This window comes from Colletes latitarsis, chromosome 10 (assembly GCF_051014445.1).
Source record: "Colletes latitarsis isolate SP2378_abdomen chromosome 10, iyColLati1, whole genome shotgun sequence".
NCBI lineage: Eukaryota > Metazoa > Arthropoda > Insecta > Hymenoptera > Colletidae > Colletes > Colletes latitarsis.
This window is the reverse complement of record NC_135143.1, coordinates 29,128,972-29,147,601: the sequence shown is the minus strand read 5'-3', so window position 1 is coordinate 29,147,601 and position 18,630 is coordinate 29,128,972. Positions and strand designations below refer to the sequence as shown.

The following is an 18,630-nucleotide window of genomic DNA, read 5'->3' as shown; positions in this document are numbered from 1 at the left end:
GCAAATCGTTCTGAAAAAAATATTGTTAGCTGTGGGGGTCAATTACAATCATTTTTGGTGAATAAACATACCCCAAAAATTCGAGAAAAAAATTAGAATAGATGGACAAATTTTTCGACAAAATTGAAACATTTCAAATCGTTCCAAAAAAAATACTATCGGTTGTGGGGGTCAATTACGATCATTTTTGGTCAATAGACATACCCCCGAAATCCTACCCATTTTCTAGAAAAAAATTCGAGAAGGTGTGAAATTTTTCGACGAAATTAAAATATTTCAAATCGTTCTGAAAAAAATATTGTTAGCTGTGGGGGTCAATTACAATCATTTTTGGTGAACAGGCATACCCCCGAAATCCTACCCATTTTCTAGAAAAAAATTCGAGAAGGTGTGAAAATTTTCGACGAAATTAAAATATTTCAAATCGTTCTGAAAAAAATATTGTTAGCTGTGGGGATTAATTACAATCATTTTTGGTGGATAGATATACCCCCGAAATCCTACTCGTTTTCGAGAAAAAAAATCGAGAAGGTGTGAAAATTTTCGACGAAATTAAAATATTTCAAATCGTTCTGAAAAAAATATTGTTAGCTGTGGGGGTCAATTACAATCATTTTTGGTCATTACACATACCCCCGAAATCCTACCCATTTTCTAGAAAAAAATTCGAAAAGGTGTGAAATTTTTCGACGAAAAAAAAAATTTCAAATCGTTCTGAAAAAAATATTGTTAGCTGTGGGGGTCAATTACAATCATTTTTGGTGGATAGACATACCCCCGAAATCCTACTCGTTTTCGAGAAAAAAAATCGAAAAGAAACTAGTACGTTATGAATGCGTACATCATAACAATATTCGCTTGACACAATGGGAAAAGATCTGATACGCACCTTTGTTCCTCTCTTATTTTTATTTTTCCAACTGTTCTGCATAAACAATCGAGATACTGTATCGAGGTATTACGTTTATCAACCGTACACATTATTTTAGGTTAAAACACATGTTCCTTGTACGTATGTTTTCACTTTTAATCTGCTTACAATTAAATTAAAAGGAATACAATTTCTAAGCACTTTCCGCACCGTTGGTTTCCAAACTTTCCGAGCCCCCCTCGAAGATAAAACAGAATATTTCCGAGCTCGATGAGATAAATGGTAAATTTTAAATAAACTGCACTTCGTTTTCGGGGGGACTAGGAATTATAATGTACTTTAAATCCACATTAAATCAAGAAAACATCGTAACGTTCGAGAATCGCATTTTGCGCGGGAGTCCTTATCACCGAATCTCATCTCGTCGGGAGAAACGCCGTTCGAAAGTTCCCTAGACACGTACGGGCTGGTTACTTTCGTGACGTCGCGTTGCTATTCCAGAGTCAGCAATGTGGTGGGGGATCGTAACAACGAAACACACGGCAAGTTTGTGCGCACCACCCCGTTAACTGATTGCAACTGAACGCCAATTGAGCGGTTCATTTAGCTTGTCACTCGAAGCTTTTGAGACAGCATCTCGTGGATCCGGGGCGTTGTACTGAAAATGACACTCAAATTGTAAACAGCCGCGATAGAATCGTCGTATTCCGTTCCCCCGTTCCGGGCAGCGCGATAAACAACGCTGACATGAGTCAGTCGTTGCAGGAGCGTGATTCTAGGCGGAAATAATGGTGCGTTAGATAAGAAGTGTTAATCGCTTGAGAAATCGCCGTGGGGAGCAATGGAAGATGAACAACCGGCGAGAGAGGCGAACAAGATCTGCGGTGTTTGCGGCGACCGTGCGCTCGGTTACAATTTCAACGCGGTGTCGTGCGAAAGCTGCAAGGCTTTCTTTCGAAGGAACGCTTTGAAAAATAAGGTGACTAGTTGTCGAAGTGTTTCGCGTGCTTTTCACATCCCAGCGATCGTTCGTCTTCGAATGTATCGCAACGCACGTTGGCAATTTATCCTCCCGTGATTGTATTCGCGAGTATCGTGATCTGATACTCCGCTACTCTATACTGTTTTTCTCTCTTTCTTTTTTTTTTAACTATGAGATAGATGTTATTGCACGGAAAGGTGGCGTCACTATAGGAGCCAAATTTGAATTGAATTAAGTAATGACTGTCAAGCGACGGGACAACAGAGGCGATATTAACCCTTAGAGTACGGAGTCTATAACATAAAGAACAGAGTGGGGTCACTAAAGCCCCCCACACAGAAATTGTTTTGTTTATAAGTTGTCATATTAATATTACAAAGGCTGTTAGTAGATTAAAAATCGATTATTTAATTAAATTTACAGCATTTATTTTTAATAAACAAATAAAATATTATCCACTTTAAAACATTTCATGTTTTGACATGAAATAAACTTATTATTATAATTAATAATTGAAATAAGGAACTCAATTTTACTTCTTTCAACAATTAAAAATACAAAAAAATAAATATAATAATTCGTTGCATCAGCTCCATCTCTGTCATTATTGCTAAATTCTTTATTCAGTGTCGCTAGAATTCATAATATATTGTAGACAAACGATTTCCTTTTCTTCGGTTCTATGTTCATTACAAGCAAAGTTAGAGCATGTGGCACATTTCCATTTAGACATTTTATCTTTATTTCTAGGACATAGAAACGACCATGTTTTATTCCATCCTTTGTTATGAACTTTATTATGAAAAAAAGGGAAACTGTAACGTAGAGTACGAAGTGGGATATCTTGGGTCCCCCAAACGAAAGACTTATCTTATAATTATAAATAAATTAATAATAGAATGCCACTGATAAGTTTTTATACAGGATTTAAAATAAAACTCGACTACCTAAAGGGAAAAAGAGGGAAAGAAATTATTTACAAAGTTATTAAAGAAAAACTAATCTTGGGGGACCTAAAGACCCCCACTCCATACTCTATTCGATGTTAATTGACAGATTTTCATTCGAACTAATGCTTTCCAAACTTTTTGGAAGGCTCTCTACCCACTTGAAAATAAATATCATCGAAACTATACATAGGAAATATTAGGTTGATTGCAAATGAAATGGCCAAATGCTTAATGTTAATTCTATTGCATTCTACTCTAATTTAAATTTACTAAAACAATTGATAAATATCTTCTGGGAACACTTTTCAATTATCAAATTGTGAAAAACTGAATTAGTCAAACAGTCGTTTAAAATGCAACAGCCCGGTATTCATAGAAAGACGTTTAACCCCTTGCACTGGAAGGATTTAGTTTTTTGAATCAGTGCCAGTGCAAGCGGCTAACTTGTCCACATTCTTCTACATTGGAAATGTTCCTTTGCATCCCCTTGGATTATAAGATATACCTAGAAGTCGCAACTTGTACTTTGGGAAACGTTGATTTGGGTTTTCTAATACAATTCTTTTTGCAGGACTTCCGTTGTCCGTTCACAGAGAACTGTAATATTACACCGGTCACGAGACGTTTCTGCCAGAAATGTCGTTTAGACAAGTGCTTTAGTATTGGTATGAGGAAAGAGTATATTATGTCGGAGGAAGACAAAGTATTAAAAAGGCAGAAGATCGAACAAAACCGTGCGAAGAAACGACCACCAGTGGACAGCGCGAAGCCGTCGAAATCTAAAAAGGGTTGCTTGGACGAGTGCAGTTTCGACGATACCTCCATGTCGATTAACTCTGTTGCGTCGACGGTGTCGGATACGTATTTCTGGGAATCCGATAGAAAGTATACAGATTTAGACGCGAGCAGGCAGAACGTAACGGAAAGCATGAGTCCGGTGACGGCTGCGAGCGTCCCAAGCCCATCTAGTCCGCCGGAAAATGGAACCATAACTGGATCGAAAACACTCGACATGATGAAAGATTCGTCTCACAGCTCTAATTCTACTTTCGACAATTACGATCAATCTTCTCTGCATCAGGAAGAAAACGACACCGACACGGAACGATTGAGGATGAACACCAGCTCTCATATGCAAAGTCCGCAGAGGCTCGACAAGATCAAGTCTCTGTCTCGTAGTTTAGAGAAAAATAAAAAGTCTGTAGCGAGCTCGAGGAAGTTCGAGCAGAACGTGTTAGTTTTGAAGTCCGAGTTCTGTCCTACGAGCAACGAAACGTTGAAATATTCGACCGAGCTCGACAACAGCGCTTGTAATTATCATAAATTTGAGCACAGTCCTGTGCAGAATCCCGCGTACGTCGATACTGCGTCGCACAGTAAAAAACCGAGCTTCGAGGGGAACCCCGAGTTGCATATAAGTTTGCAAGCCTGCCCGGAAGAGACGGTCGCGTGTCAAAAACCGAGCAAGGAATCCTGTCCGCGCGAGGATAATTTAATTGCCAAATTCGTCCAGGATCCGACGCTAGTCACGAAGCTTGTTAATAATTCAAATTTCATCGCGAAGATATGCCAAAATCCGGAGATACTGTTAAAGGTTATGACGGACACGGAGTTTATAAGTAAATTGGAAGAGGATCCACAAATCTCGCAGTTCCTGAACGAGAACAGTGCCATTGCCGAAAGAGAGACCAAGTCTGAGAACGACGCTAATATGCAATTTAAAGACGACTCGAAGCCCGCCAACGTTTCGAACCAAATGTCGAAGCAAACGTTTAAAGTTAAACAGAGGCACATAGAAAATCCAATTTTAACAGACTTGATTACGAACTCCAATCAAGAAGAATGTATGAAACAACACGCAGAGCCTGGTAGCAGTACCAGCGGTAGTAGCGACTGGAATAAAAATGTAACAGACGTCACGAGGGATGTGCTTCAAGATGTACAAAGGTAGAACATGGAAGGCTTTAGTTAAAATCGGGAGAACTCGATATCATGAAATATATATGAAACGTTCGTTCGTTTTCAGGGTGCCCATAGTTGCTAATTCCATAGAGTCGATTCTGTGCGAGGCGATCAAGTTAGAGTTCTCTGCGTACTCCGCTCTTGGCGGTATGGAGTCCAGAAAGGAATTGAACGACGCCGAAAGAGCAAAGTTGAACGAATTAATAGTAGCTAACAAAGCATTGCTAGCTCCCTTAGACGAAGATATAACAAATTTAATTGGCGAAGACTGTAAATTTAAGGTACTATTCGACGCGAGTTAATATTAATTGTAGCCGTTCTCTCTGCGTTCGATAAAAATTCATTTGTTTTTAGAATAATTTTGGTCAATCCTATCCGGCCCTGTTGGATGTTATAAATCTGACTGCCATTGCCATTAGACGCTTGATAAAGATGGCAAAGAAGATAAACGCTTTTAAAAACATGTGCCAGGAAGATCAGATAGCTCTTCTGAAAGGGGGCTGCACGGAAATGATGATTTTAAGATCAGCTATTAATTACGATGCGGAAAAGAACATGTGGTGGATACCGCATAGCCAAGAAAGTATGTCGAATATCAAAGTGGACGTATTAAAGGAAGTAAAAGGAAATCTGTATGCCGAGCATGCAAGATTCATTAGAAGCTTCGACCCAAGGTGGAGGGATGAGAATATTATTTTAATATTAAGTGCAATTGCTTTGTTTACGCCGGATAGGCCAAAAGTGGTGCATAACGACGTGATTAAACTAGAGCAAGTAAGTGACGAAAACGTATTTTCTTGCCTAATAATTATATTATGACGTTCTAAACATATTTCGAATAATACATTTTTTTTTTTTTCGTAGAATTCTTATTATTATTTGCTCAGACGTTATCTGGAAAGTGTATATCCTGGCTGCGAGGCTAAGTCTATGTTTCTAAAATTAATTCAGAAAATTTCCGATCTTCACAGACTAAACAACGAAGTTGTCGGTGTTTATCTAAATCTGAATCCATCGAGAGTAGAACCACTTCTTATAGAGATATTCGATTTGAAACATTGATCGAACCTTTTCATCCTCGCGTCAGTAGCTTTAACATACTGAAAAGGGGAATAAACGAGAATTTGTTTTATTGATATCCGATTGTTTCGTCAAACGACAAATTTTAGAAACGTTATTATGGGGTTGTTTAATAATTATATGTTTATACAATCGAAGTATAGCAATAATTCAAACGCGTAAAAAATATTAACACAAAAATTTAACAAATCATAGAAAATCAAAATATGTGGTTGAGAATATATATGTATGTACATACAATATATATATATATATATATATATATATATATATACTACATGTGTACATAAATGTACTGTTACGTGACATTAATGTTGGTGCATAATAATGTAAACGAAATTTTCCTTCGTAATAATATTTACGCTAATATAGTTCTCTAATTCGTGTTTTAAGATAAAAAAATTTATTGTTATTTATAGGAGCTATGCTTGAGAAAATATCAATTTATCGTTGAATCAATATATAAAATTTTATAACAGGCAGAGATTGTAGTTGTAAATGGGCGTAAAAGTATTGCATCACCTCGCGTAATTCTCTCCGTGTACCTAGAATAAACGCGTACATGTAGCATTAGCATAATAATTCTTATACATATATACGATTGTTGAGAACATTATGTATATTTTGTCGAGAGTACCTTAAAACTGTTACGTCTGGAGAAAATATTTGTTATACTTTACACCAAGTTCTACATTCATGTCTGACGCGTTGATGTATGCAACAAAAAATATATATATATTTGTTTGTTTTAAAACAAATTAAAAGTTTCTCAGTGATAGAGGTCGAGCATGAATTTAGTCCTCGGTATAAAAAAAAAAAGGATACGAGACAGCTTTGCTCCAAGCATGCGAAAGAAAATGCAGGGGACATGAGCAGTTGAGTAACGTGCATCCACGTTGCAAAGATTAAAATGTACACAATTGTGATATCGTTCGAAATATATTTTTCAAAGACTTGTTACATTTGACTATAAATTTTTTCGTCCCCTCGTTATTATCGTTCAAAGCAGCCGTATTTTATGAAAGATAGAAAAATGGAAAAAGTGTGGTACCTTCTCACTATTCGTTTTCGTTTCGTGGAATATCATAACCAAGTAAATGCAGGATCATCACCACCACGAGACACGAAGACGCGACGAAGAACATCATGGTGATCAGAGTAATCAAAATATATCCCAAGGTTCTAAGAACGAACGAAAAGATCCCGACTATCGAGTCCCATATCGACTTCAGTATCATTCTTCTCTATATCACTCTAGAATTTATCCAAAGAAGATCCATGTTTGGTATCTTGTCTTCGACAATTGACCAAATTCGTGTCAATAGATTAAAGTCGAATAGTTCGATCGAGATTGTCAACTGTTACATCAGGAGACTATTGCTACTAGTTACTGTAATATAGTACATATCGTGTACTAATATTTAAAATTGTACAAAAAACTATGTAGAAAATATTTTTTCATTATAATTTTAGTATCGATGTTGCCATTTGTATTTTATTTTCATACAGTTTTTAGTGCAGTCTTTTGCCATTTGAATATTCCCTCGCGCTATTTACATTTGACCAACTGTACTTTCGATTCCACCTTAATCGTTGGTTTTACATAATTCTCGCGTTTGTAATGGTAGAACATTTCGACGTTATTTTCGTAAGGTTTCGTGAACGTCCAGTCGATTCTCTCTGCGGCGAGATAACAAGCGCCTATGGCCGACGATGCCGTCAGTCGAAGCAAACTCAGTTCATCCACGGCGTGTGAATCATGAATTTCTTCCAGGAAAGCATCTTTCATAAATTCCCAGGATTTCCACACCGACCCCACACAGACAACATTTAGCCCGCCCTTGGTCAACTTAATATTCTATAAAATGTTATATGTTATAAATCGACTCGTTCTAAACCACTAAATAATTCCACCAATTATTTCCAAATATGAAACAACGTTATGAGCCGAAGAATCTAACTTACATTATCAGCCTTCCTTGCAAGAGCAACGATATGCTTCGCGAGAAGTACCCCATTTTCTCGCAAAATGTGCAAACAGAGGGGATCCTTATTTTCACAACCGTCTGCAACTGCCTTGGCAAACCCGGCGAATTTACTTTTCTCGAAATTCGTATAAATGTACGGTAGCATCTCCTGCCTATCCGATACGTTGAAAAATGTCCTAAGAGCCGGCCACACGTAGCCTATTGGCTCAGGGGCTTGAAACAAGCCGTCGATGTCGTCAAAGATATATTTGCAGGCTCGATGAGCGATCCAGTAAGCTGAAAGTGTTGTTCTATCACTTAGGAAGTCGATTGGTTTTCTTGATCTCAAATTGCACATAGATTGTACTATGGATACAGAAGACGTGAGCTTTTACAAGCACACTCATGCTACTAAATTGATTACTACTTTGGTTACAGAGACCCTAAGACTCTAATCGAATCACGATTTCATCTATTGAGAAAATATATTAGTTTGATTGCACGTTTCCGCAGTACCCACCGCTTCCTTCGTCCCCCATCAAGTGTCCCCAGCCCCCACAAGTTGTAACCTTTCCATCAGAGCCGATCATTAGCCCGTTACTACCGGTGCCGGCGATTAGAACTATTCCACCATTGTCCAAGGCAGTTCTGAGACTACCCAGCGTATCCGAACTGACAACATAATACTTGGCGACGTTTGGATAATTTGTTTGCATCGTCTCCACAAGAAGTTGATTTGTTTTCTCCTCCTCGCAACCGCTCAGAGACAGACCCTGATTGTTCAAAGAGTAAAACACTTATGTTAGATGGATTGATCGATCCCTTAAATTTCTCATAAAACTAGCTTCCTGATAGATTTAATGCTACTCACTAAGCAATGTAAAGGGACTGTTTCAGACATGTTTAAAGCTTCACAAACCCTGATTGTTCAAAGAATAAAGCACTTATGATATAGACTTTAACGCTTATGTTAGATTGATCGATCTCCTAAATTTCTCAAGAAATCTCAATTGAATTCTAATTCTCGTAGAGATACAACTAGCTTCCTGATAGATTTAATGCTACTCACTAAGCAATGTAAAGGGACTGTTTCAGGCATGTTTAAAGCTTCCTTCCCTCTTTGCACCATGGCGTTGATCCTAGCGGCAGTTTCATCCATTCCTATCGACTGAATAGAAAGGTGAATACAAATTTTCTTTATCCCTAAGAAGATAACAAATGTTCGTTATGTTAGAGAATTACCCAATGATTGGTATTGGGCCCCTTCACTTCCGTCAGCGGTGTCCCTTTGCTATCGATGATCACGAGTGTTGAATGGGTAGCGCCACTAATCATGAAAATGATTCGGTAATAATACTAAGATTATTCTTTTTATTCAAGAATTTATCGAATCTTTGACTATTAATCGATGTGTAGAGGTTTTGGGCGAGATTATGTTATTTAAGAAAAACAAATAAATGGCAAAAATATTTAAAATATAGGGTCGACATTAGGTCACATATCTGTAATTATGATATCATTGATACTATACAACATTTGTTTGAAATAATTTTCGATATCATAGGTTTCGAGATATTTGCAGGTTTTTAGATAAATTGGACACACGGTATATCTACTGATAACAAGACAAAAATGATTGAACATCAATAATTTGTGAAAAATAGCCAACTAATGGTGTTTATTTCGATAAAAGTCGATAAGCATGATCGACTGTGATTTTTCTCCCTAACGTTTGCAAAAATATTCCAACAACACTATCGATTGGACTGATTATTTCTTAATCTAACATTTCAAAATGGTTACCTTTTGCAACATATTAATATTTTTATACAGTTTTTCGGAAATAGTAATTATTAGGGGTCACCTTACCGATTTTGATAACCTCGAAATATATTATTGGGGTCATTATTTGGAACAACTTTTACCTATACAGGGTGTTCGGCCACCCTAGGGAAAAATTTTAATGGGAGATTCTGGAGGTCAAAATAAGACGAAAATCAAGGACACCAATTTGTTGATGGAGGCTTCGTTAAAAAGTTATTAACAATTAAATTCAAATATTCCATATCATTTTGAAAAAATTATTTTCGATTGCAGGGGTCAATTGCAATCATTTTTGGTCATTAGACATACCCTCGAATTCCTAACCATTTTCGAGAAAAAAATTCAAGTAGGTGGATAAATTTTTCGACAAAATTAAAGAATTTCAAATCGTTCCAAAAAAAATACTATCGGTTGTGGGGGTCAATTACGATCATTTTTGGTCAATAGACATACCCTCGAAATCCTAACCATTTTCGAGAAAAAAATTCGAGAAGGCGGTGAAATTTTTCGACAAAATTAAAAAATTTCAAATCGTTCTGGAAAAATTATTTTCTATTGCAGGGGTCAATTACAATCATTTTTGGTCATTAGACATACCCTCGAATTCCTACCCACTTTCGAGAAAAAAATTCGAGAAGGTGGTAAAATTTTTCGACAAAATTAAAAAATTTCAAATCGTCCTGAAAAAAATATTGTTAGCTGTGGGGGTCAATTACAATCATGTTTGGTGAATAGACATACCCCAAAAATTCTATGCGTTTTCGAGAAAAAAATTAGAATAGGTGGACAAATTTTTCGACAAAGTTGAAACATTTCAAATCATTCTAAAAAAATTATTTTCAGATGCGGGGGTCAATTACAATCATTTTTGGTCATTAAACATACCCCCGAAATCCTACCCACTTTCGAGAAAAAAAATTCAGTACTGGCGGAACTTTAAACGTTAATAACTTTTTAACCAAGCCTCAATCAACAAATTGATATTCTTGATTTTCGTCTTATTTTGGTCTCTAGAATCTCCCATTAAAATTTTTCCCAAGGGTGGCTGAACACCCTTTATACATTATCACCACTCGGTCTTAGTTTAATTACCAAATTCGCAAGTATCGTATTGACATTGACCTTGATAATATATTTCAAGGTTACTGAAATCAGCGAGTCGATAAAATAACTACCTAAGAGACACACGAATAATCGTCAAAGATAAAGTACAAATAAAATTTGAGTTATGTACCCTTCGACACCACCCAATCTGATCTCGTCAGGATACTGCAACAATTCCTGCTTAAGCACTGCCATCTCTGATTCCATCTCCTCCAAATCTCTTCTGAGTGCCTGTTCCCTTAAATTTCTACGAAGCTCGAGTTCGTCGATCCTTTTCCTCCTTCCCTTTTTCTTTCCTCCCTTTTTCCTTTTCCCTGCCATTTTTCAACGTTACGTTTTCAAATTCGTTTCTATTATCCAAGCTTTGTTCGTTGTCTAAAGGATGTAGGAAATCAGGTACAGGATGCAAACGGATATGATCGATAACGCACGACACGAAGACATCGAACGCGATTCAAACATCGTGCAATATTTTTGGGATAAAACGAAGAATCAAGAATCAACCGCACCGATCTAAAACTCTATGAAACTATTTCCACTCAAACTCCATTACAACTTGTTAAAAATAATAATAATAATTATAAGCTTAATAAACAACATTGCTCGGATTACTCCTCGAAAAGAAATTATGTACCTATTCGAATTGTGTGTAACAAGTTAGATCGGATACGAGAACTGAAATTGAATTTGCAAAAGATTAGGGGAAAACCAGGAGGGCGTTTGTCGTGTGATATCGTAGAATATTATTGTTTGAAAGGATGAAACAGCAATGTTAACAATAATTTTTGATAAGTCGGATTTAAAACTTAAATACAATCGCTCGATAGATACGGTCGAACGGAATAATGGTTACATTTTCACGGTCGATGATTTTCGATCTACTTACTATGACATTTCAACGATTCCTCGATGCCGATTTAATGGACGTATGTTGCGAAATTATTAATTAATTATCGAGCGAAATTCGACGCGATTTATGCAAAAATTCCAGAAAAGTTACGAAAAGTAACGGATCTGATAAGTACGAGTGCCGTGGCTGTCACAAGACACAATTGACGTGACGTTTGATCAGTGAAACGACGCGCACAACACGACCGAAGTTGTCTCCGTTACTGTCGTTTCGTGATTACTCGCGATAAGTGCATTGCCACGGCCGTGGATCGTACGATCTACTTCGACGAATGCTCGTTGAAGTAGTAGGGGTCCGCCGATCTAACATCGACTGAGAAAGACGAAGAGATTGACAGCAAGTCAAGAAAAAGAATTGTGATCGTACTTGGTAAATTAATGGACTGTGACAACATTTCAGTAACACATTCATTTATTTTGTTTACGAAGTGATGAAACTGAGGAATCGAACAAAACAAAGCGTATATAGGTTAGGACAAAATTGTCGAATTCGTGGCCCATGGACAGTGCTGCCATCACTAGATGAAATTCCGTAAACGTTCTCCCACAAAATCAGTAATTTGTAGTAGATTTGGCACCAGCTAATCGTTCTAGTGTAACCGTACAACACAATCGATTTCAGTACTAGCCATGAACAAGACAAAGCAAAACCGCGAAAATCTAATTTTGTAACTGACAGAAAGGGTACGCGACATTTGTGTGGCATTTAGCGTGGCTTGCACTGAAGTCGACTATGATCAGATGCAGTGTGGCAGTCACGGCGATTGGAGCGCCGTCAGGTGTCCATATTTGAAAAGGACGCCACAAATTTACACAATCTAGTACAAACTCTCCAAAGAGATGTAGTAAGCCATTGTCGAATGGAGTTATTTTTGTTACTTAAAACGTATGTACATAGTTCTTTTGTATCACTCAATTAAAAGAGCTCCCACAAATTGGTGTCGAAATCCGAGACACGGGGAAAGAAAACAGGAAACTGGAGGGTTAGAATCACGGCTAATTCTACTCCTCTGATAAACGTAAACAGAGTACAAAGTACGGAGTATCGTGGAAACGTACCAATGAACTCCACAGGAGCCGGGTACCATGAGCATAAGGAAGTCTTACGGCAGGTGCATTGCCGGAAGCTACAACTTTCCTACACACACATGCCTCAACATCTTTGAATGAAACGGGAGGAGTAAATTGTACACTTCCATTCATGGAAATAACCCATACATCCAAGTTTTTCGCAATTGCTGCGTAACGCTATGACCATTATAAAGACCATAACAAAAGAAAAAAAACTTTATATACACCGCGTAACAAGTACATTTTTAAGTCACGTCGAAGATTACGATAAAAAAACTGATGTCAATCGCTGCGATTTAATTTGATAATATGAACGAACCTTTCGTATACTTCGGCCCTCTTCGTGTCAATGTATGACTTTTAGATTAAGGATGAAGTAAAATCACGTTCCAAAAATATAAGAAACCTATTGATAGGCTATGGACTGTTACAGACCGTCAATGAACTATACGAATGAAAATCAATATTTCTCAACGAAGAACAAAACCACAAAAATCGCGCGCTCTCGCTGTCGGATAACCAAATGGTTAAGTTGCGGTGGGAGGAGTGGCTACAACCGTAGACAGAAAGAGTCCGGAAGGTGAACGTGATTCGTATGTACGCGGTTTACGAGTGCGTGAAGAATAGTGGGGCGCAGTGATGCGCGGCGCGGCCACTCCGCAGCGCTCCCCTTTCATTAGGAACACAGAATGTACACGAAAGTTTGTCTCCCTCGGTTCTTGGATATACCATTTTCGACGTCCTAACTCTTCAACGTTTCTGTAATTCTGTTATAGGGGGTCCCCGAGAACTGGCCTGAACTGGTCTAAACTCGGTTGCAGAGCGCGACATCTATGTATTCTGCGCGTCGAATATCAAACACTCTTTTTCATTAGAAATGTAGGAAACACTAACAAGGAACGTTCGCGAACGGTCTGGCTTCGATTTTGATGAAACTTCGTACATTTATAGAGCAGCCAAAAATAATCGACACGTATTTTTTTTTAGCTGCGGTAACTCGAGTTTAAGGGGTGAAACCACCCCTTAAAGTTTTGGCTCGAGATGGCTATCTCGAAAACGGAGAGACATACGAAAAAATTGTTAATGGGCGAGGTTAATGGTTTCTTATGTACAATAACATGGTGTTAAAAAATTTAACAAAATACAATTTTTTTATACAATTACAATTTTCATAATGACAAAAAATGACGAGCATTTTATTCCAAATCCATTGGTATGTAACATTTTAAAATTGCCTCTTACAGTTTTGCAGATTTTTATGATTTACATCCACTATGGTAGTAGCTGGTCTAACTTTGATTTTAATGAAGCACTGTAGGCTTGTACTAAATTATACAGTAACAAGTAACAAAATCGAAGCTGGACCGTTCGAGAACGTTCCTTGTAAGAAACGACGTCCGAACTCATGGAGGAAGGGAACATGATACTTCTAAATTCTATGAAAGACCCCAAAAGAGTTAAATAGATGTGAAATAGATGTCACGGTTCCTAAGACTTAAGGGGAATAACAGACTAGCGTTAAGACTCATCTAGGATAAGAACCAATGCTATAATTTGAATAAATTGTTAGCTAGAGAAACACTATACAATGCAGTTTATGCAAGTGTAGATTCCAAGGGAAAACTAAAACCATAGAACATTTGAATGTGCCCTATATAATAGGGAAAGGATAGAATTTAGGAAACAATTAAACAAATGCAATCTTGATTACATTCTACAAAGAAAAAAAAATACAGAAACATCTTGTAATAAGATAAATGAAGATCCAGAAGAAGTAAATTGGATAAGAATGTACAATTAATATAAAACTCACAACAAATATTAAAGAGTTAAAAAAATACTTTGTAAAATTATATGGGAACAGATAATATATTTTAAATACATATTAAAATATTTTGTTTGATTTGAATTTGACTTGATGATGATCAGTTTATTTAATTCTAAATGGTACTAGGGCACTCACCTCTACGTTACAACTTCTGTTTGCTGTGGTCCAATCTTTTTAGCTTTTTCTTTTCCCAACTTTTTCCTCCTCTTCAGATTCCTTTTGAGGAATGGGATAGGCCTGCCTTTTCTATCTTTTCTGCTTTCTGATCTCATAAAATCCACATTATCATTCAGATTGTAATCCTCTTCTTCGATATTGAACAAGTTTCTATCTGAAATACCTAGCTCTTGTTCTTTAATGCTCCCTCTGTTCATTGTCACCCACCTCTCCAACATTCCTTGGATCTTTTTGGAATATCTAGTCTTAAGTTTTTTGGATCCACTGTTCTGTATTCGGTAAATAATACCTCCCCTTTGCCTGCATGTTGTAACTTCATTTCAGCCATCTTTTTCGTGACTACGCATATATATATTGCTTGAAAAATTTGTAAATCTTGATATTGTTTGTATGTTCTTTCTAAGTAAATTTCCTACTGGAAATCTCAACTTCGAATAGGAGAATTTCGATTCTTTTCTCGGTCACGTGTTTTTTAGATTCCATGAATTTTCTAACCTTCTTACATACCTGTGGTTCTTCTTTTTCCGTATCTTCAATATTCTCATTTATCTCACTTTTCGATTAATCAACCTTTATTCTTAGTTACTATTTCTTGTTTTCTTTTCTACCTAACTCGTTCAACATTTTGTTTGCTAATGGAAGAGACGCCATCTTAGTTTACCAGACACGAAGCAACTGCCACGCCACCTACGTATGTACACCAATTTGCTTCGGGCAGTTTCGGGGATTCGAGAAAGAAAGCGAATGTGAACCTCTCCTTCTCGCTTTCGGGTCTCGATTACCCAACATTTTCATTTTCCGACTTATGTATATTTATTACGCCATAAAAGGTATATAACACCTATTATTTAATTGGACTTCGTAACACACGAACTGATATACCAACCTCATAAAATATATTTCGCTTCCTCATGGCACTGGTCTTCTGTCTGGTAACATTGTGGCATCCCCTCCTGCGTCACCTGTTGTTTAGTTGCCCGCCTTTTTTTGGCGCGTTTTCTTATGGCTTAATGGCGCCTTTTCATGGCTTGGCTTTACTTCCGGTCCTAACTGGCTTTTTATTGGTCATTTCCTTTTCACTGCTGTACCTTCCCATTCCACTACTCTTGCACACTAGTGCCATCTTTCTTTTATACCTGTCTTCTTCCATTTTTTCCCCCTCCTCGCGAAGATCTCTTAACCTCTAGAGTTCCTCATTGTGTTTTTTCTCTCTTCACAGCTTTAAACCTCTCGATTTCTTCACCAAAACTTATTCTTGGTACTTCTCTTATTTATTAGCTTCGATCTGACCATTCTTTATTAGTTGCTGTCGTTTATTTCGTCGAAATCTTTATTTCTGGATCACCGATCGCCTTCACACACTCATCACCCACGCGAGATTCTCATGTGCGTGAAGAATAGTGGGGCGCAGTGATGCGCGGAGCGGCCACTCCGCAGCGCTCCCCTTTCATTAGGAACGCAGAATATACATGAAAGTTTGTCTTCCTCGATTCTTGGATATACCATCTTCGACGTCCTAACTCTTCAACGTTTCTGTAATGCTGTTATAGGGGGTCCCCGAGAACTGGCCTGAACTGGTCTAAACTCGGTTGCAGAGCGTGACATTTACGTATTCCGCGCGTCGGATATCAAACCATACTCTCTTTCATTAAAAATGTAGGAAACACTAACAAGGAAACTTCGTACACTTATAAAGCAGCCAAAAATAATCGACACGTATATAATCATCGATTTTTTACGAAGTCAATACTTCAGTTTGTGCAATATCAAATCCCATAAGACCTTCCATAAGATTGTATAGAGTTTTCTGCTTGCTACTTGATTAGAATGGAACGAAATAAATTTTAGGGAAGAATAAACAAATGAATTTCGAAATCGATACATGTCCGGTTCCGTTTAGAGTCGCATGTGAGATCTAACCACAGACGATGTATACGAGTAGACCTTTCACCTAATGTATTTTTTCGGCCCGTTTCTCTGGGGCTCTAGAACCCCATTACCATCTCCGTGTCACTCGCAACGTTACCAACAGATTTAGAAATGAACACAAGAGGAAGTGAAACAGAAAATTTTATTAATCGATTAAGATTATTTAAAAATTTCAAGATTATTAAAATACCTAAGGATGTATTTACATATATTTACGCACACACTACAGCTGCTGCCCATCGATACTAATTCAGTGAATAGTTTCTCAACTGACGAGGATGCTAAAATCGCCTCCGAGTTGTTCGAACTGACGTACAAAAAGACACGTATTGACAAAAATTAACGAATAGAAAATGAGTAATGCTACAGATACGGAAGTTATACATGTGTGTCTTGATAAATCTAAAAATATACCCCTCCATTTACGCACACCAATCCACAGCCATGTGTACATGAGCTTGGGTGCTTTGGACAGCTTCGGGAATTCAAGAAAGAAGGCGAATACGAGTCTTTCTTTCTTGCTTTCGAAACAGCTGAAATCCGATTTGTGTCAACCTGCATACGATTCTGAGTCTCAACTGCCCAGGCATTTTTATTTTCCAACCCATGTATACCTATTGTACATAAACGAGGTAAAGAATAGACGTATCGTTAGTGGGATGAACGCTATTGCTGTACCATGAGTGTTTTATAACATGAGATACACTTCCAAAGTGGAACAAAATGTTAAAAAGATCATGCATCAAATTGTAAGGGGATCCTCGTAAGAAGGCTTTAATCTTCGTAATGGTTTTAATGGGTCGCTAACTTATGGTCACTGGTGGTCAACAGTGAGGTTGACATCAAGGTCAGTGGTCCAGTGAAGATCCAGCAATGGTCAAGAGGTGGGACCAATCGAAATAGCGTTGTTCTTTAGACCAAGCGGTTCTTGACTCTCCACGTTGACACTGTCTCCCCACTCTTCGACTTCCCCACTCGAAGACTACCGCTGGACAAATTCTTCAGTACCCCTGGAGCATCCAGGGGGACCGGGTCTCGCGGGCCAAAGTCAGGCCATTCGTGGAGCGGTGACCACTGGGGGGACCAGGAGTGACCAGGAGTGACCAGGAGTGACCAGGACTGACCAGAACTGACCACTACTGACCAGTGCTGACCAGTGGAGATCCGACGACTGACCACTACTGACCACTGCTGACCACTACTGACCAGTGCCGGACCGTGATGACCACCGGTAAAAACTATTTAAAATTGCTCCCCCCTCTTCTATTCTGTCGTTTGATACCAATTTCGCTTCAATGAACTGATTTTGCTTTACTTGCCTAACTGACGTTGCTATAATTTGAATATTTTCTTATTTTACAGCTGGCCCAGTGGTAACCATCCTATGCAGTAACTCTCCTATGTGGTAACTATCCTATCCTACTGCAAGTAGTAAGTCCACTCCACTTATTTATATATTCTCTTATTTTTATTTGTTTATTTATCTGATTTTATTTGGTTATTATGAATGTTCCTTTTCTCTGTTTCCTCTTTTACATTGTTTGTCAAATTTATGTTACTGCTTTGACATGTATAATATTGCAGGATATAATAATGTAATATTGTTTTCCATCATATACTATACTTGTTCCTATACAATCTCAGGAATTTTTATTTTTACGTTCTTGCTCGAATTCTCGTAATATTCTGCGGAGGTACTTTGTTCGATTCTTCCATTTCGTTTGATTGTTTGGTGTTGATTCAATTTGGGGTCTCGATCCAAGTTTCTTCCATTATTACGAGTGTTCGTTTTGATATCTATAACATCGTGTCGATGCATATATCATATTTGTTTCGACGATACTGATTAATATAATATTTTTATTTTTATGTTTCAGCTTAAATTCTTGTAATATGTTGCTTAATTTCCTTCCATATCTCACTAATACAAATATCACTTTTGATTTCAGTTTAAATTTAGATTAATCGCAAGGACA

The 18,630-nt window shown here is 37.6% G+C and overlaps 3 protein-coding genes across 6 annotated transcripts; 1 reads left to right on the top strand and 2 right to left on the bottom strand.

The window, feature by feature from the left end:
- The first annotated feature begins 1,391 nt into the window (after window positions 1-1,391).
- On the top strand, window positions 1,392-6,805 carry Hr96 (Nuclear hormone receptor HR96). The gene is made up of 5 exons (XM_076775348.1): window positions 1,392-1,850; window positions 3,375-4,750; window positions 4,830-5,046; window positions 5,120-5,539; window positions 5,630-6,805. Exons 1-5 carry the CDS (start codon window positions 1,713-1,715, stop codon window positions 5,825-5,827), a joined length of 2,349 nt encoding a protein of 782 aa, XP_076631463.1. The 5' UTR covers window positions 1,392-1,712; the 3' UTR covers window positions 5,828-6,805.
- A 140-nt stretch (window positions 6,806-6,945) lies between these two features.
- Nagk (N-acetylglucosamine kinase) lies at window positions 6,946-15,238 on the bottom strand. 4 transcript variants are annotated; one of them, XM_076775366.1, is made up of 8 exons: window positions 14,889-15,017; window positions 14,684-14,810; window positions 10,871-11,054; window positions 9,055-9,139; window positions 8,882-8,980; window positions 8,333-8,585; window positions 7,811-8,109; window positions 6,946-7,703 (listed from the first exon to the last, which is right to left on the bottom strand). In XM_076775366.1, exons 3-8 carry the CDS (start codon window positions 10,945-10,947, stop codon window positions 7,395-7,397), a joined length of 1,122 nt encoding a protein of 373 aa, XP_076631481.1. In that variant the 5' UTR covers window positions 10,948-11,054; window positions 14,684-14,810; window positions 14,889-15,017; the 3' UTR covers window positions 6,946-7,394. The 4 variants fall into 4 exon arrangements, with proteins under 4 accessions (XP_076631481.1, XP_076631480.1, XP_076631482.1 ...); XM_076775365.1 differs by having other exon boundaries at window positions 14,684-15,238; XM_076775367.1 differs by lacking the exons at window positions 14,684-14,810; window positions 14,889-15,017 and adding an exon at window positions 11,627-13,737.
- Window positions 14,683-15,372, bottom strand: LOC143346848 (uncharacterized). The gene is made up of 2 exons (XM_076775386.1): window positions 15,233-15,372; window positions 14,683-15,025 (listed from the first exon to the last, which is right to left on the bottom strand). Exons 1-2 carry the CDS (start codon window positions 15,268-15,270, stop codon window positions 14,686-14,688), a joined length of 378 nt encoding a protein of 125 aa, XP_076631501.1. The 5' UTR covers window positions 15,271-15,372; the 3' UTR covers window positions 14,683-14,685.
- Window positions 15,373-18,630: the final 3,258 nt, after the last annotated feature.